The following is a 20,305-nucleotide window of genomic DNA, read 5'->3' as shown; positions in this document are numbered from 1 at the left end:
CTGTTATTAAAAGTGTCTTCACAAAAAATGTATGTATGATATGCTGTCTCCCAACTAACCCCGTGCCAATCTTCAAACAAGAAAACACAAAACTCTCAAGTGTCCATATTTAGGAGGGACAGTCCTTATTTTGGGCCCAAATCCTGCTGACCCTCTTTTCTGTGTGATTGCAAGCATGGCACCGGCCAGTAATTTGGGCAGGCTTGCCTCCATTTTGAGAAGGTCTGCCTCTTTGGGCAGAGCCAGTGACATGATTTTGCCACTGGCCTGCCCCCTTTACTCCCCCTCCCACCGCTGTCCCAGTTTTCAGGACACCAATGTTGGAGGGCATACGGTACAGCAAGGACTACTCTAGCTCATGTCGACATTATGTGCCTTTTATTTACTGGATGCCAACAGAACACATGATGGCACATCTCCTATCTGAATTTAGAAGAGTATTGATTGGGTGAAACAGTTCAACCATTTTCTAGTTGTTACGAAAGTTCATCTTGTAAAATTAATGGGGTCCACCCCAAAGCATAAAACTGCAGGGTATTTTTTTTTCCTTTACGCCTTTTGCAAATTTACATTTTTTTAAATACACTTTCGTATAATTATAAAGACGTGATGTCTCTAGCCTGAAGTAACATTTTAATGGTCTTTTCCAATGGTTCCAATTGTGTGATGGTTTATTAGAGAAATGGTTCTTCAACCCAAGTCAAGTGACAGTCTAATTTTATTAATATCACATTTTGACAGAAAAAAAAGGGACATAATCGATTGAGTCATCAAAATGTTCAGAAAGGGTTTCTTAGAATAACCAACTGCATTTACACCATTTTACATTTAAACTATTCAAATTAAGACAATAAAGAGTCAAATTCTACTCATACCCAAATTTGACAGGCTGAGGTGCTTCTTGAATGATGGATTATGGTGCTTGAAGATTGCTTTCGGTACCATTAGAGCTTTGAAGACACACATTTATATTTTTTTCATTTATAAGGAGTAACCTAACATTAGAATGGGACATGAACTAACATTGTTTTTCCATTCATTGCAGGTCATAGGGTGCCGCATGTTCCATAAAAGAACGATTCACTAAAAACAATCTGAATGGATAGTTTTTAGTTTTGGCAAGTCAGATTGAGAAGACAAGGCTTTATGGAGAGAGATATTAGGGAGGTCAACCTAAAGAAGACTGGAGCAAGTGGTAAGCAGCCAGGGCCGTTTGAAGGAATTTGGGGGCCCCAAGCAAAACGGACATGGAGGCCCCCCAAACTCCAACCCCCCACCCCCCACATGCACGCAAGGCCTACAGGAACCACAACATAGCCATACAGTTTAAGTTCACCCACACTTTATTTTGATAAAAAATGTTTACAGTGCAAATACTGCTTAGAGCTCTGCACTGCCCCTTAGTGGTCTTTCATCTCCCCCCACTCTCCCCTACCAGTCTCTTCTCACTCCCCCCCCATATTCTCCTCACCCTGCCCTCCCTGTGTCCTCCTCATCCCTGCTTCACCTCACCCCCCTCCTTGTGTTCTCCTCATCTCTGCTTCTGCTCACCTCCCCCTTCCCTGTGTTCTTCTTACTCCTCTCCTACCCTCCCTGTGTCCTTCATACTCCCCCTCCCCCTCCTTGTATCCTTCTTACTCCCCTCCCCCTCCCTGTATCCTTCTTACTCCCCCCTCCCCCTCCCTGTATCCTTCTTACTCCCCTCCCCCTCCCTGTGTCCTTCTTACTCCCCCTCCCCCTCCCTGTGTCCTTCTTACTCCCCCCTCCCTCTCCCTGTGTCCTTCTTACTCCCCCCTCCCTGTGTCCTTTTTACTCCCCTCCCCCCTCCCTGTGTCCTTCTTACTCCACTCTCCCTGTGTCCTTATTACTCCCCCCTCCCCTCCCTGTGTCATTCTTACTCCCCCCTCCCCCTCCCTGTGTCCTTCTTACTCCTCTCCCCCTCCCTGTGTCCTTCTTACTCCTCTCCCCCTCCCTGTGTCCTTCTTACTCCTCTCCCCCGTGTCCTTCTTACTCCTCTCCCCCTCCCTGTGTCCTTCTTACTCCCCCTCCCCCTCCCTGTATCCTTCTTACTCCCCTCCCCCTCCCTGTGTCCTTCTTACTCCCCCCTCCCCCTCCCTGTATCCTTCTTACTCCCCTCCCCCTCCCTGTGTCCTTCTTACTCCCCCCTCCCCCTCCCTGTATCCTTCTTACTCCCCTCCCCCCACCCTGTGTCCTTCTTACTCCCCCCTCCCCCTCCCTGTATCCTTCTTACTCCCCTCCCCCCTCCCTGTGTCCTTCTTACTCCCCCTCCCCCTCCCTGTGTCCTTCTTACTCCCCTCCCCCTCCCTGTGTCCTTCTTACTCCCCTCCCCCCTCCCTGTGTCCTTCTTACTCCCCTCCCCCCTCCCTGTGTCCTTCTTACTCCCCCCTCCCCCTCCCTGTATCCTTCTTACTCCCCTCCCCCCTCCCTGTGTCCTTCTTACTCCCCCCTCCCTGTATCCTTCTTACTCCCCTCCCCCCTCCCTGTGTCCTTCTTACTCCCCCTCCCCCTCCCTGTGTCCTTCATACTCCCCTCCCCCTCCCTATGTTCTTTTTACTACCCCCCCCTCCCTCCCTCCCTATGTTCTTCTCACCTCCCCTTCTCTGGCTGTAGAGTTGCGGAGCTCCTCTTCCTCCTGTCAGTCCGGCCGGGTACCGCGCGGTAACAGTAGATTCAGTTTCCTGTTCCCAGCCGGACTGACAGGAAGTGCACACTGAGTGCTCACTTCCTGTCAGTCCGGCCAGGAACAGGAAACTGAATCTCCTGTTACCACGCGGTACCCGGCCGGACTGACAGGAGGAAGAGGAGCTCGGCCACGCTACAGCCAGAGAAGGGGAGGTGATGACAAGGAGTGCTGCAGCCGCCTGAGGCTCTCTATAGAGTGCTCAGGCGGCTACAGCCTTATAGTAAGTACCGGCTCTGCTTGGGGCCCCGGGCCAGCTCGGGGCCCCAAGCAGTTGCTTGGCTTGCCTGCCCGCTAGCGACGGGGATTTCCCTAAAACTAAAACTGTATGCAAATGTGGTCCATGTGCATACCTCCCAACATTTCCAATGGACACAGAGGGACACTTTAATTTTAGTGGTGTGAGTGCTGGTGTGGTCAGGGGCAGGGATAATCTAAGAAATTTTAGGTGGTTTACTAATTACAATTTATGCAACTAAAATGGAATTTAGGACAAGAACAATGTCCTAAATTTACAGACGGGTTTCTAAACACATTTATTGGAGTTTAAAGACATTACTGGGAGTATTATTGCTGTGGAGCTATGTTGTACACTCAGACACATTACTGGGAGTATTATTTCTGTGGAGCTCTGTTATACACTCGGACACATTACTGGGAGTATTATTGCTGTGGAGCTCTGTTATACACTCAGACACATTACTGGGAGTATTATTGCTATGGAGCTCTGTTATACACTCAGACACATTACTGGGAGTATTATTGCTGTGGAGCTCTGTTATACACTCAGACACATTACTGGTAGTATTATTGCTGTGGAGCTCTGTTATACACTCAGACACATTACTGGGAGTATTATTGCTGTGGAGCTCTGTTATACACTCAGACACATTACTGGGAGTATTATTGCTGTGGAGCTCTGTTATACACTCAGACACATTACTGGGAGTATTATTGCTGTGGAGCTCTGTTATACACTCAGACACATTACTGGGAGTATTATTGCCGTGGAGCTCTGTTATACACTCAGACACATTACTGGGAGTATTATTACTGTGGAGCTCTGTTATACACACAGTCACATTACTGGGAGTATTATTGCTGTGGAGCTCTGTTATAAACTCAGACACATTACTGGGAGTATTATTGCTGCGGAGCTCTGTTATACGCTCAGTCACATTACTGGGAGTATTATTGCTGCGGAGCTCTGTTATACACTCAGACACATTACTGGGAGTATTATTGCTGTGGAGCTCTGTTATACAAAAAAACAATTTGTGCTGGCACTCAATTAAGTGTTAGGTGCCGGTATTCGAGGTATAACCCCACAAAAAAACTCCTAATCAATATCATAAACAAATATGAATACCGCACTCAATCAATAGCATAAATAATTGTTAAACCTATGCTTAATTTCTTAGTATTTATTGTAAAGCTTATAAGTATAATTCATGAAGATAATGGTATTTCATCAAATTAGCACATAATTCATCTTATATACACAAACTATGTACAAATATCTATCTAGACACAGTATCCTCCTATGTGCAATGAATAGTTCAAAAAAGTGTAAAAAATGAAAAAAATGAAAAAAATTGAAAAAAGAAAAAAGTTAAGAAAAAGATTAAGAAAAAATGAAAACAGGAAAAAAGTGAAAAAAATAAAAAAAATGAAAAAATGCAAAAAATGCAAAAAATGAAAGAAATGAAAAAATTACCAAATATTAAAGTCCTAATCAGTGGCAGTCCAGTATATAGTGCACTATATGTTTGCCCACTATCTGTGGGTTGATCTCACCAATGTCGTCTATTTCTTTATGCTGTATCCTGTAGGAAGATGCTGTAGTCTGTGAAAGATGGTCTGAATGGAAGGGATGGAACGAATTCCTGATGGTAGAAAAAATGATCACCACTCTGTGTCTGCTGGTGGCTGATCAAATCTGTTGTAGTCAATGAAGTCAATCGGCAGTATAAGGCTCCTTTAGAGGTGGACTGAAGTTAATAGAAGGGCTTTCCTTGTGAGCTTTCCTTGTGAATGGGCTGCGCGCTCGGGACATATGCGTCCCTTCGGTGGCCCCAGTGTCCGTGCCTCTGTTATACACTCAGTCACATTACTGGGAGTATTATTGCTGTGGAGCTCTGTTATACACTCAGACACATTACTGGGAGTATTATTGCTGTGGAGCTCTGTTATACACTCAGACACATTACTGGGAGTATTATTGCTGTGGAGCTCTGTTATACACTCAGACACATTACTGGGAGTATTATTGCTGTGGAGCTATGTTATACATTTAAACACTCCAACTATATGCAGCTCCTAGAAAAGAGACATTAGGAGAGAGAAAAGGGACAAAGGGACTTGGGACCTAAATAGGTACACTTGGGAGGTGTGTATATGGCCATATAATAAATAAGCCTTAGACTCCCACTACAAGAATAAAAAAGTAAATACACATACAGAATATAGACAGATGCTTCACAGCTTGTTCCTTGAGTTGTAACCCAGTCAGGCAGTTTTATACAATCTAACTATAATTTTAACATGAGACATTAGTCTTCACTAGTTTCTATTTACGCTGGAACATTAATCCTTTCATTTCGGTCTCTATTCTTAGACTTATGTGTGTAGGGTGGGTGGGGGCGTGAGGGGGCACAACCACCCAGAATATAAACATTTGAACAGTTTGACTGGTGACAATACAGAAGCTTTGCACACGATATACATTAAACACGTTGCACATCTGCATGGCCAGTTCTATTAATCGAACATTCTGACATTTACATAAACAAAAACACAACATTCTAACAGACAAAAAAGAATGAGCTGCCTCTTGGCTGTTAGTAGGCATGAGAAGCAGTAAGATACGAGTCTAGTTAAAATACTAAATACTAAACTACTAATCTGTAAAACAAACTTCGTTCTGAAAGTAAATCTAATCAGATTTTAATCATCTAGGTAACAAATCATCCTCTTTAACTTGTATCTATTCCAGCAATGCCCCATGAATAATGAATGACATCACAGGTGGGTGGAAAATGATTATTTAATCATCTTAATTATCTAAAAACTGCTTGACGCTTTCAGCATTATTTTTAGATAATAAACAGTTTTTGTTATATATTCATTTATTTTGAAAGCTATTCAAGAGTGAGATGTGTTTAGTAACATTAACCCCTTCCCTATCACTAAAAAAGGGGGAAATAAACAAAGCTTGGCATAATATTTATTTGAACCACGGGTTGTATAATTAACACACAAATACAGTAAAAGCAGAATTAAACAGCAATTGTGTGTTTAGATTGTTACTTAGGGATACAGAAAATCCACAAATGAAGAAAATTTACATTTTAGCATTCCACTCGTTCCTTTATCCTTTATATTAAGGGGATAAATGTTTTAGAGATAATATAATATCCCTTATCTTGCATTATTTCAAACAGTGGAAAACATTTTTATAAATTGCATATTTGTAATCAAGAGTGTACTTATATTATATTGCACCTGGGATAAAACTATATGTTGGCACACCCCCAAATTGTCTATCATTCCCCCGCTTGTCTTTTATGACCTCGTTGGGTCATGCACTGCCTTTTGTCTCTTATCCCCTCTTTTGTCTTTTCCTGCTTTTTGTCTTATACCTGTGTTGTGTTCTTATCACCCTTTTGTGTCTCTTAGCCCTCTCTTGTGTATTTTGCCCCCTTGCATCTATTACTACCATTTTGTGTCACTTATGTCCACCTTGGGTCTCTTACATGTACTCATATCCCCTCTTGTACCTCCTATCTCCAGTCCATTTTCTTCTGCCCGAGCATTCTAAGAGCTGATTTCTCAGACTGAGTAGAAGATCATAAAACCACTCTACTGGGGTCCGTGAGGCCACGCTACACAGATTAACAGGCAGGAGAGGGGTGCTCTGTGCACCCTTTCCCCCTGTCTCTCAGAGTAGACTGCCCCCCTGACATGCATAGTACGCCATGTTTTAAGAAACCTGATGGCGATCAGATTCCCAATATGCCACCAGAATATAAAAACAAAGTCTATATATAGAGGTATTGCCAACTCACATTAAGTATATCTGCACAATACATCATTTTAAGCTGTGATTACAGCCTGTAAATATATCCCTGAAGTGCATTTAATGTGCTCAGCACCATACCAGTACTTTCCTCCTCACTGGTAGCTTGTGTAGAGTGGAAAGAGAGAGGTACTATCACTAACATTCCATCTGCACTGATGCAGATAAATGTGTTTCCTCATCGAGTAAAAAAAACAACTTTAAAGCAAAGTACAAAGTACAAGGTAAGTGCAACGTTAGGACATAAAGTTCAACATAAAGTTATTAATGGAGTTATGCAAAACGATTATACACATTGGCAGATCTATTACAGTCACCTTACCATTCATCTGATCAATGCTCAGTGCTTAACGGAAGTAAAAATTGGCATCTCAATCTCAGAGTAGGATAAACAGTAAAGTGACCCTGGGCGGCTATTGAGGGCTCAGGACGCGTGCATTTGCTTGGCCCCATCAACCATCCCTTGAGTGAGGAATGAAGGGGTACCCTGTCTAGGGGACTGTATGATTTCAATCTTTCCCTGACATCAATTAAAAATAACATCCCACTATGCTAAAGATTTATCAGAAACGATTCTGACATAATGTGATTACCTACAAAGTCCTGTCCTTTTAAAAAGTGTCAGGCAGGTGCTCCAAAAATGAAAATGTGAATCGTTACCTCTAACTGCTTTAACCCCTTAAGGACAGACGACGGATATATTCCGTCATGATTCCCTTTTATTCCAGAAGTTGTGTCATTAAGGGGTTAAAAGACCAAGAGCTGAATGTGTAAAGTAGTGAATGATTGTACTAATGGAGACAAATTAATGCATTTATACTACAACAGACTTGTATCAACAAGAAATGACTCACCCTGTGCATTGGAGAAGTAGCCAAAAAAACTGGGGCAATTCAACATGACTGTTTCTCCTTCGGATGCTGGTGGCCAACACGTTATATTGTCCCACATTCGTGCACAACCTGAAAAGTAAGATACCATTATAAAATAATAGTATATATCATTATAAAATAATAGTGATTTATTTGTTCTTTTTATTTTTTTTTAATATTGAGATTGGGGGCCACACGACCCCATGAATACATGACCCATGACAATTCCACTAGTGTTTACCCAGTATGTGTTAATAAATAAACATTGCAATGAGTTAGTAAATAACTACAATTTTAAAATTTGAAAATATCTTCTAACTCAATTACATCGCCTTAATATTAGTAATTTACTTTTAAATCCATCACAATTTACTATTCTATAAATAAACACCCAAACATGATAGAAACTGTATTTCATCAATATCTGAAGAGGCAGTCGGAGCTGGTTCAAATGTAGATCATGTGACACTCACATATAGAATTTAGTGCAGGGTTACAAATTTAACAAATTCAAAAAAATTGATAAAAATAATAATCAATAATGAAGCAATCTGTTGAAATAAATGTTATGCATTTTATTGGTTTAAAATCGTACTTGTTATGTTATTATCTTTTATTAACTACGCAGAAAACTGATGTGACATATAGTACAACGGATCATGTCATGTTAGTGAAACATTAAAGTGGATTTCTGGGGTAGACACATTAAAGCAGCTCTGTCACTGGATATCTTATTTTTTTTGTCCCCCTGACCCTAATATAGTTACTTACTCCCCCCATTCTTATATCTAAACACATCCTTAAACCCTTAAGGACCAAGCTTCCGGAACAAAAGGGAATCATGACATGTCACACATGTCATGTGTCCTTAAGGGGTTAAATTTCTCTGCCAAAACCACTAGTTACTATAATAATGCCTGCAAATTTGCTGAAAATGTCAATTCACCCCCTCCTTCTAGATAGTTTCAATGGACCATACCATTCCTGCAGTCAGGGAGGGGAGGAGTGAATGGGCTCTACCATTTCACTGCCAGCATTACGTTAGCAATCCAGAGATTGATAGATTGCTACAAAATTTTATATACTTTTCTTTTGGGCATTATGCTCAAATGCAAACATTATTTTTACAATCTGTTGTCATTTTCGGTAAGCTATACTGCTAGTAAGGCGTTCAGGGTCTTTGCAAAAACCTATAAGCAAGGTATTTGACCAGTTTTATTTATCTATTCGGTCACACCTACTGTATGTGAGAAAAATTACATAGTTGCTTTTATACTAACAGTTCACACCCTGTATGAAATATTGCAAGATTAAGAACACTGTATACTGTTTAAAGCTTTTAAGTTACTGCATTTGTTTTTATAAAAGATGAACGAATAAGTGAAAAATAAAAATTAGTGTAAATTTACATAATTTAAATGAAAATGAATCGGTCTATTTGCATTAACATTGTAATTCAGGCTTTGTAGAGAGGCCAAATGAATAATTGACTTTGTTCAGATTCCAAATTGGAAATACATTTTAAGATAATTTGTCAGCTTTGGTTAATATTTTTGTTTTCTATTAATGTCGAACACAAGATTGGATAATCACTGGCAAAAACAGCTGCACCAGAGGTTTCATTTAAGACAAACTAAATATAGAAACAGAAATGACCAAAGAAATGCCGAGAATGTCACTTAAAGGAAATGTGTACATCCGTTTACATTCCTGTTCAATTCAAGTTTTTAATCTACATTTGAAAAGGGGCTATATAACGTATGTCACTGCCAAAAGCATACTTTTCTCAGATATTACCAAAAAAAGAACTCTGACAGAACCATTTTTTATCTCATTATTAATCATTTTTTGACCGCAGCTGAAAAGTCTTAGAAAGGGTAAAACAGCGGTATAACACAGCGGTTACATACAATTAGGGTTCCTAGACCCACTTTGTGTTTTAGACACAGGTACGTGAACGTGATGCCACTTAGTATGCAGACATTTTTTGTATATAAACTCATTTACTTCTTTTCTTCCCCGAATGTGTACATGTGGCATGCCATACTACATTCACAGCTTGAAGTGACATCTTCGTCTAACCTTCTCAGTCTGTGGAGGTTCTCTACTGGGCAGGTCTTTGTAATTTGGGATGAGTGCAACTGTGGTTGGGGGCTGAGTTACCTATTCCATAAATGTCAGCTGACCCACACATCAGAATAGGAGGCTTTCAGGTCACTATATAGTGCACTATGAGATTGAGTGAGTCCTACATATGGTTATTCTACAATAGGACATATTATGGATTCTGGATGCGTCCTGCTACCATTTACATACTGAAATGGTTCATGTACATGTTAAGGGTTTTAGCTGTTTTGAATAGCTATTGCATAGATGCATTCTCACTCATGCACAAGGAATTACTGAGCAGGTGTGTAAAAAAAAACAACAACAACATGAGCGCATGCTCAATAAAAATATTGATAAATGTCCAGTGACTGATTGGTAGACCTCAAATTTATCTGGTTTAAATAAAAGAAGGTGCTTAGGACCCTTGTAAACCAACAAAATAGGGATATTCAAAGTTGGAAGAAAACACATAACAGCATAATATACATGATAGATGCCCCACGAGTAGTAATTCTAAGGGATGCTGTAGGCACCATAACAATATCATCCAATTGAATTGGTTATAGTATCTGGAGTCCCTTGACGCTGTCCCTCCATTCAGTGTTAAACCATTTTTCATCAGTTTAATACAATACAAAGTTTACTGGCCACCCACATTCCGGCCTCACTGGAGGTGTGGCTAAGGCAGAGATTACACACTTCCTTCTAGCCATACCTTTTCATGTCTGCCATGGGCATTGTGAGAGGCTGAAACTGGTCAGCTGACACTCTAAGCCAATCACAACCACCCATTGCGCCTCATGCAAATGCTTCCTCATTAGTCTTAGCAGCACAGAGGGGATGGGCTGCTGGGGACTCTTGTTTAACATTAAACATTTTAAATCAGTTAACATCCAATGGGGAGACGGCACCAGGGGACTCCAGACACTATAGCCACTTCAATTTTATGAAGCAATTACCGTGCCTACAGTGTTCCTTTAATTAATGCCTTAATGTGTCTTCCCTGTTTACTGGCAGATAGACTATAATGAAAGGACCCGTCCAGCATCAGGATACAGAGAGATTGAGCAGATCCGAGGTTCCGTGATAATAACCAGACACAAGCAAAAAATAACCTCTGTGAAGTTCTACTAGAGCTGATTTCTCTGTGGGAAGCAAATTCCTCTGTGATTCCCTGAGTGCTGATCTGAACCTTCTTGAATTATTAACAACTTGCTGAGCAGACAGACGCGCATGTAACTCCGGCAATTCATAGGTTCTGTACAGCTCTATGCACCGTATATCAGCGGAGGCAGGTGAAGGTTTAAGATGGTGGGACAATGGACTCCTTCCCCAGAATTGTACTTCTACCAATACAGTGCAGATATACACGCACAATAGAGAGATATGAGCATAATAGAGGGATGCCATTACAATAAAACAAGCTGGGCACAACATAACGATATCTATAAAATACATAGAGCTCAGTACAATACAGAGATAACCATACCACAAACAGAGCTGAGATAAAATAGATATAAAATACAGGGAGCAGGGCTAAATACAAATATAACTATACAATACACAGATCTGGCACAATACAATACTATTCAATACACATAGCTGAGCATATTACAAAGTTACCTATACAATACACAGAGCTAAGCACAATACAGAGATATCCATACAATACACAGAGCTGGGTACAATACAGAGATACCTATACAATCTATAGAGCTGGGCACAATACAGAGATACCTATACAATACACAGAGCTGGGTACAATACAGAGATACCTATACAATACACAGAGCTGGGTACAATACAGAGATACCTATACAATCTATAGAGCTGGGCACAATACAGAGATACCTATACAATACACAGAGCTGGGTACAATACAGAGATACCTATACAATACACAGAGCTGGGCTGACTACCCACACAACAGGTAGAGCCGAGCAAAATACAGAGATATAACACACAGAGCTGGGCACAATACAGAGTACAAGTCTCTGTATAATGCTCCAGCTCCCTATATGTCTATCTTCCAAGCACTCTCTTAGCTCTCCCTCTCATGATCTCATCTCCAGTAGTGATCCTGCTATGATAACTTAACATTAATTATTGCTGCTGTTATGAGGCATGTCAGCTACTCTACGAGCTCTCAGCACACAGTGTACAAAGGGTTAAAGCAGCAAGATACGGATAGACTCCAACCATTTCAGCTACTCCTAAATCACCATTAGCTCTTACAGCAGTGTGCACAGGGTTAACGCAGCAAGAATCGGATAGACTCCAACCATTTTAGCTACTCCTAAATCACCATTAACTCTCACCGCAGTGTTCACATGGTTAACGCAGCAAGATACGGATAGACTCCAACCATTTCAGCTACTCCTAAATCACCATTAACTCTCACCGCAGTGTTCACATGGTTAACGCAGCAAGAATCGGATAGACTCCAACCATTTCGGCTACTCCTAAATCACCATTAACTCTCACCGCAGTGTTCACATGGTTAACGCAGCAAGATACGGATAGACTCCAACCATTTCAGCTACTCCTAAATCACCATTAGCTCTTACAGCAGTGTGCACAGGGTTAACGCAGCAAGATGCGAATTAACCCAATATTGCCTTTTAAGGTGGCAATATAATTAATCTGCAGTGGTAATATGGTGATTATCAGTAGGAGTTATTAAAACAATTAGTGATAGGCAGCATAGTGCTCTGTGTCAGAAACGTCCCCCTCCCCTTGTCACCCATGGGCTTCCCTGGCTTTATATATTAATTATATATTTGAGTACTTTCCCCTGCTTAATCAGACCTCAGGCAGTTAGTTACTAGGGCTATTGAGGAAGAGAAAAAGGTTAAATTATAGCCCTGCTTTTGTCAGGGCCATGAGTTACTGCTGCAGTATTATTTCAAAGATGGCGTCTTGCTCCTCTTTCCTGTGAGCACTGTAACCCCACCCCATGTGCTATCAGCCAATAGCATGCCTCCACTTGTGGGCAGCTGGTTTTGCTGACCAAATGACAGCTGTGGCGAAACCAACCTCGCCACTGGGCCCTGGAGAAGCCTGTTTGCTAGCCTCCTACCTACTGACTATGGCCCCTGGGTTATTTGGGGCATATTGTACTGTATATTGCTGCTACTGGCCCTTTTAACATCATCTATGGACATATTGGGACTTTTGGGACTACTGTCCCTTTAAGATTGTGAAGCATATTCAAGTGTACTGCCTGTAATATTATATATGTATTTATAGATGTGTTAAGTTTATCCTGGGTGATTTGTATGCAGCATTCTGATTGTTCGGTAGAATCACTCCATTCAGTATATTGAGTGAAACTACCGAACAACCAGACCACCCAGGAATGAGTGTGCCTCCAATTACCGTTTGCAACAATGTTGCAAACAGGTAATTGGCAATCAGTGCAGTGTGGTCTTTGTCCTCTGGGGGGCCGCCATTCGGGAAACAAACACGTGGCGGCGGCCATCTTAAACTACCGAACAGCGGTGTTTTGCCGTCGAGTGTCTGGAACTAAAATCGGACACTTGACTAGGCAAACACCGCTGAGACCTCCATACTTCCAGAAATTCGTATGGAAACTACCGAATGACCCGCCGTTCGGTAGAAAGAGCCCCATAAACAAGGGAATTCATTCAAACCCTCTCCAGGCTCTATAACACAGGCAATTCGCCTGTTTTCATTCCCTTGTTTGTGACCGACCGCAGGGCCAAAATGCATGGAACTGTTTTCGGATACTTTACCCATGCGGTCGGTCAAATCTTTGGAACCCCATATCTCACGAACCATTCATCCGAATTACTTGAATTTTGAATATGTTGTCCCCCTGAATAAGGGCTATCCAGCGATGCTGGATTTAAAGGTGTACCCCCGGGTTTTGGGGTACATCCAGAACTTGGCTGAAAAAGTGTACCGGATAATTGAGTTTAATGTTATCTGAGGGGAGGGGATGTGTGGGCTGAACCATGTATGTGATTGGTTATTTTATGCCTCCCCCTGGGTGTGGCCTGTATGTGGATTATTGTAATAAAAGCCAGGCTGGATGAGCCAGTCCAGAGTTCCTGTTTTACCCTCAAAGTGATGTGTCGTCTCATTATTGGGGGGAAGGATTTATTGTATGCTGTTCCAGTTGACTGCTAGGAGTACAAGCCTATTCGTATGGTTCCTATTCAATGGTCTACAGCATTCATATGCTTGGGAGAATTTAAAGGTTTCTCGGATTCGGTGATTGTGGTGTCTGCCAGAGTGCTTGGAGTCCTCAGGAAGCACTAGGAGCATCCATTAACGGAGGTACCCGGTCGGGGTGCCAGGCGATCCGTTACAACAGCTCAATAGAAATTCCTGAGATTCCTTCTTAAACTACACTAGGCATGTGCAAGACCTGCTGAAACAGGGCAGATTTCAAGGCAGCCCCATTTTATTCTGACATGTCGCAGACCTATTACAGAATTAAAGAGACATTTTTTTTTAACCATATTTTTTGGCTTAGCCCCCTCCCCTCCAGAAAAAGAATCTTATTGTCCCCCCCCCCCCCCCCCCCCCCGAAAAACTTTTGTGGTGCTACCCCAAGTACCTATGGAGGAGCCTCCGCTGCAGTATATTGGGGGAAGAAAGCCTGTTTTTAGGGGAATCTATACTTCATTTCCTCCAGTCATGCGTTGTACACATAGCAAATAAAATCACAGCTGGGTTGTGGTTTAACACCCGTCTGACACATTATTTTCATACGATAATAGGTGATTTAGTTACACAACACAACACTACACAACACTAATCCAATATTTCAAGGTACCTTGCCAGGAATACACCTGGAGATATCTATTGCAATCTGCCAGTTGTGATATCTGCAGCTGCCCCCCTATTTTAATTCTGCTCCCTTCCCCAATAATCAGGGAGCCGGGGCGACAGTACAATTCTTTCTCCTCAGCGACTCTGCCGACTTTTGCCGATTTGCAAAATATAAACTGCTGATCTCGGTAATTCGAGTTATAAGAATATTTCACTAAGGCAAGAGTTACATTAAACAACACATTCATCTCACATTCAACGTTGACTTGGAGATTTCCCCATATTTTCCAGATAATAATCACTATTTTAAACTATTACATTTAGATTTTGATATAGGTCTGATTTTATGAAGCTGTTGCCTGTTTTAGGAAGAAGTGTTTTTTAAAGATTTTATATTATACATCTCTTCTATATTATGTATATTCTATGCTTGAATACATATGATAACATTTTGATTCCTTTATCTCTTTTCTCTCACCCCCTATTGAGCTAAACTGGTACTTTGTGCTGGACTTTGGATTTTTATTGAAATATTTTCTTTATGTTGCACATTCCCTTACCCTTCTACGTTTTTGCCCACACGGAAATGACGTTTGACACATGTAATTGTGAATACACTGTATTGAAATACGGAAGAATGAAAACACCCGAAAACGGAAATGACGTATCGGCATGAGCCGGCGGATATGACGTATCGGCAGTAAGACTGATAACCACGTGAGCGGATACGAGCTTGTGAAACGCACGGCCATGATGAGAAGGTCAATTCTCATGGCCTGAAACAGGATATAACGCCATATTGGATGGGAACAAGCACCGGAATCTCCTTATATGGGCATGGAGGGTGGGAATTTGATTTTATACACATATGTTTGGAATGTTTTAATTAAATATGTAATATAAAAGTAGAAACTTTTGATGTAACAGTATTGCACCTGAGGAAGACAAAGAGAGTGGTCGAAACGCGTTGTGCTTATTTATTATTTTAATTGTTAATAAAATATTTGATTATCAACTTATCCTGGTTCCTGATTATATCCAGACGAAATTTGCTGTCCGTTTCTGGTGGGACCTATCTGCACAGATCACTTTACAAAGATCATCTGATGTGCCTTTAAAGTAGAGAGCCGACTGATATGGCTCTCTAAAGTGTGAGTGCTTCTATTTATTTGCTCTAAGAATATTGGGATTTTATATACTGCCCTATGAAAGCTGTTTATTTTGCAGAGTACATCAAATATCCAAATATCCAAAGTGTGCGCAGAAACCCCTTTTCTTTTGTCTAATAATCACTATTGCTTATTGTTAAGGGGTTCCCGACTTAGTATACCCCGTTGATGACTAACGTTGACACTGCAGATTTTTGTGGTATTTCCCATGATGCCTGGCCAGTACAAACTAATGACGTGTACTTCACAATCATCTGCTTCGCAAGCGGCTGAAATATCATGGGAATTGTAGTTCACCAACATCTGCTGTGTCGTTTGGCCTTCACTATAATGTCATATTACATTAGCCGTTCAGAAGAACCTGGATCCTGTAAGTTCACAATATACAAAAGTCTGATTTCAACAATAAATCTTGTATCATTTTTAGAACAAGTGTTTCCCTTAAATCAAAACTCACTTGCAGCAGAGGCATCCATTAATCAAACAAGGAAAATGTTTATTTTCAATAGTTTAGATGCTTAATAGAAAGTGACTCATGAATTTACAATTCGGAGAAATATGTAAAAGACCCAATCCATTTATCTTTCAAACTCTAAATAGAAACGTTGCATGTTTCAATTTCTCATGGTCGATAAACAAACACGAAGCTGAGAAAGCCCATCAGGAAGCGGTGCTTGACTTATTTTGGTGGATGATATTTTAAATTTCGTCAACTAAATGTTTGATCATTTTCCCATGCCATGCAAAGCAGAAGAAGCTGGAGATGTAAACCATCAAATTGTTAACCAGTATGGTATGTTTCTGGCCGTATGTGTAGACTTTGCAGCGGTATGAGCTTTAGGCAAATGGGTAGAGCATTAGGCAAATTCATAGAGAAGTTAAAAAAAAAAAAAGAGGAATTCTCTGACAAAGTTCTAAAATTAAAACAATTACCATGGAAACCAATAGAATGTTCCTGCTGAATGCCCCAGAATAGCCTATATAGAGAAACAAGAGTGAAGGCATCAGAGCAACCTAGAAAGTGATAACATAGTATCATTTGAATATCTTGCATTGCATTCTGGGAGAGTTGTGAAAACACACTTTATCGAAGCTGCTAGGTTTGGCATGAGTTTTTTTTTTTTTTTGCTTGTTTTTGTAAGATATCTTTTCATACAATGATCAGCCACAACATTAAAACCAGTGACAGGTGAAGTGAATAACATTGATTATATTGTTATAATGGCACCAGTCAAAGGGTGGGCTATAGAGTATTATATTATCAATAGTTCTGCTGGTTCCAATAAAGGTGTCTTAAATCATTGTTCTTTCTTTAACTGGTATTTATGTTCTGATGGGCTAGTGCTGGCCCATGGTCTAGTTAAGCACCTATTTGGCTTGTGGATTCAGTGCAATTCCTGTTACCTGTTTGTGAATATACAGTATGAGACAGCAAGTGAACAGTCGGTTATTGGATTTCATGTGTTGCGAGCAGGAAATATGGGCAAGTGAAAAGAACTAATATTAGTCTGGCAAATGACAGCCCCAGGAGATGAAGTTACACCATTGGCAGCAACATTAAATATCTCTATCTGGCAATGTTTTATACTGAGTCCGTGCACCATAACCACTTCAAAACAATGAAAGTGTCTCATGGTGCTCGGTATCCGAGAAATTATAGTCAGCAACAACTCCTATGACGGAGAGCGACCATATTCTGAACAGCTGCTAAGGATCATAGGAAATCCGGCTTGACAAGCGCTCTAGGGTTCAATTACGTTCTATTAGGAGACATCTGGGGTACATTTGCCAAAAGAATAACTGGAAATTGAAACCTCTGCCAGGGATATCAGGACAGTCTCTGAGTGGCTTCATTCCAGACAAATATTAAGTAAATGGTAAGATATACAGGGAACAAGTACGTGCTGCTAAGTTCAAGTAGCAAGTGTCTCAAAGAACACTCCCATCATTCTAAGGAAACCCATGTAATATTATGCAAAGACATAAGAGGTAATTGTATGCCAAATAACCTGGCACTCAGGTGATACGCTCTGTCTAGCGAAGTCAACATGTGCACAGATCACTTAGTTAATATTTGTTCTGTGATCTAAAACAGTGAACCCTGACATATTGGGATGTAGAAATGAAACCACAAGAGCTGCAAACTCCAAAGATGTGAAACCACAAGGTTTAAATGTCAGCTGCAATCAGCAAACTGTTCGAAGACAATGGTGGAGACTATTAGCAAATGCAATGCTTTCCTGTATTGATTTAAATATAGATTTTAAAGGTTATACAGATTATTTGCCAAACTCGTAATGTGGTTATTTACCAACTAGAGTTCAGATCGACGCTGCAAAGATTAGCCTGAAAAGGGAAATTATAAATACAAATAAATTACAATAACAAATGAAAAATCCTTAATAAAAATTCTGTTTAATAGGTTTTCTTGCAGCTACAGAAATACCCCGTCCCACACCAAGAGGGAAAAATCCAATAAGGAGCGCCTAATTCTGGTCCAAGGGGTCTGTCCGTATCTGTGCAGCAGGGATTATATGATACATAGTTTATGTCCAAAGATTCTTCTCATCCTATGTGATTCAGGTATATGGGCTTGTTCTGAACATTTACCTGGAATCAGAAATGTTTTTTTTATTCAATGGTTCAGATAATTTATTCTTCTCATCTTCTCTTATCAGAATTGGCATTCTCTGTAGGACGTCTCACCATAATGAGCATTAATGGAGCATTCATCGGGCTTGTTAAAAGCCACTTCATAGTAAACTGATAGAGAACAACATAAAAGAGTTAAGCTGGAGCTGTCCTTATCGAATCTGAAGTGCCAGAGATGAATTGTCTTTCGAGGGGAGCAAACTTTACAGCAAGCAATAGAGCTGATTAACTGACACAGGTGATAGTCCTTGCCCTCTGCTCTCGGAATGGAGAATATAAATGCAAACAAAGGTTTATAGCACAACTATAAAACAGAATAAAATGGCAAATGCTTTATCTTAAGAATGAAGGGAGAAGCTGTGTAGAGGTCCACTAAAGCTCTATCCTGCAATGTGATGAGGAAACTACAGGGTCATTATCTGAAGGGAAAACATGTCTTCTATGTTGTAAGTGAAGCAATCTTTTTATTTTTTTGTTTTTTTTTATTTATTTTTTATAATGTTGTATTTGTGATACTGCTAAATGATTACAATAAAATACAGAACCAATTAATCTCAAGGCTGAAGAGATTTATTATTATTAGCATTTAAATAGTGCAAACTTTTGCAGTCCGTTACAATATTATAAAGGTACACACTAGTACAGATTTTGACAGGAAAAATAGGTTGATGAGAACTCTGCTCGAATAAGCTTACAAGGAGGAGGTGGTTTATATACATACAATACGTTTACAATCTATAGGAGGTGGTTTATACACACAATAGGCTTACAATCTAGAGGAGGTGGTTTATACACACAATAAGCTTACAATCTAGAGGAGGTGGTTTATAAACACACAATAAGCTTACAATCTAGAGGAGGTGGTTTATAAACACACAATAAGCTTACAATTTAGAGGAGGTGGTTTATACACACAATAGGCTTACAATCTAGAGGAGGTGGTTTATACACACAATAGGCTTACAAATCTAGAGGAGGTGGTTTATAAACACACAATAAGCTTACAATCTAGAGGAGGTGGTTTATAAACACACAATACGTTTACAATCTATAGGAGGTGGTTTATACACACAATAGGCTTACAAATCTAGAGGAGGTGGTTTATAAACACACAATAAGCTTACAATCTAGAGGAGGTGGTTTATAAACACACAATAAGCTTACAATCTAGAGGAGGTGGTTTATAAACACACAATACGTTTACAATCTATAGGAGGTGGTTTATACACACAATAGGCTTACAATCTAGAGGAGGTGGTTTATACACACAATAGCCTTACAATCTAGAGGAGGTGGTTTATAAACACACAATAGGCTTACAATCTAGAGGAGGTGGTTTATAAACACACAATAAGCTTACAATCTAGAGGAGGTGGTTTATAAACACACAATAGGCTTACAATCTAGAGGAGGTGGTTTATAAACACACAATAAGCTTACAATCTAGAGGAGGTGGTTTATAAACACACAATAAGCTTACAATCTAGAGGAGGTGGTTTATAAACACACAATACGTTTACAATCTATTGGAGGTGGTTTATACACACAATAGGCTTACAATATAGAGGAGGTGGTTTATATACACACAATAAGCTTACAATCTAGAGGTGATTTATAAACACACAATAAGCTTACAATCTAGAGGAGGTGGTTTTTAAACACACAATAAGCTCACAATCTAGAGGTACTTTACAGTATGTATTATTATTATAAGTTTGTGCACATTTACATTTAACAAATTACTTCTATTAGCACGTTCCCATTGGGCATTCCAACTATTAAGTGCTAAGTTACTTAAAGTGAATTGATCATTTACGTGTTAATAAAAGAGGAGAATTCAGTCCTTGAGAAGTAGTTTAACATTCTGACCGGAACCATCGACATTTCTATGAAAATTAAATCAGCTGTATTTACACTGAGAAAA

The 20,305-nt window shown here is 40.2% G+C and overlaps 1 protein-coding gene across 1 annotated transcript in view; it reads right to left on the bottom strand.

Annotated features, from left to right (window-relative positions):
- The window catches only part of LOC134609201 (vasoactive intestinal polypeptide receptor-like), a 199,478-nt gene that overhangs the window by 68,596 nt on the left and 110,577 nt on the right, over window positions 1–20,305 (bottom strand). Inside the window, exon 3 of the mRNA XM_063452743.1 lies at window positions 7,634–7,741. Within this exon, the coding sequence (XP_063308813.1) occupies window positions 7,634–7,741 (108 nt within the window). The remainder of the gene's footprint in view (window positions 1–7,633; window positions 7,742–20,305) is intronic.

The sequence above is a fragment of the Pelobates fuscus genome, chromosome 4 (assembly GCF_036172605.1).
Source record: "Pelobates fuscus isolate aPelFus1 chromosome 4, aPelFus1.pri, whole genome shotgun sequence".
NCBI lineage: Eukaryota > Metazoa > Chordata > Amphibia > Anura > Pelobatidae > Pelobates > Pelobates fuscus.
The sequence above is the reverse complement of the archived record's forward strand: the minus strand, read 5'-3'. Positions and strand labels throughout refer to the sequence as shown.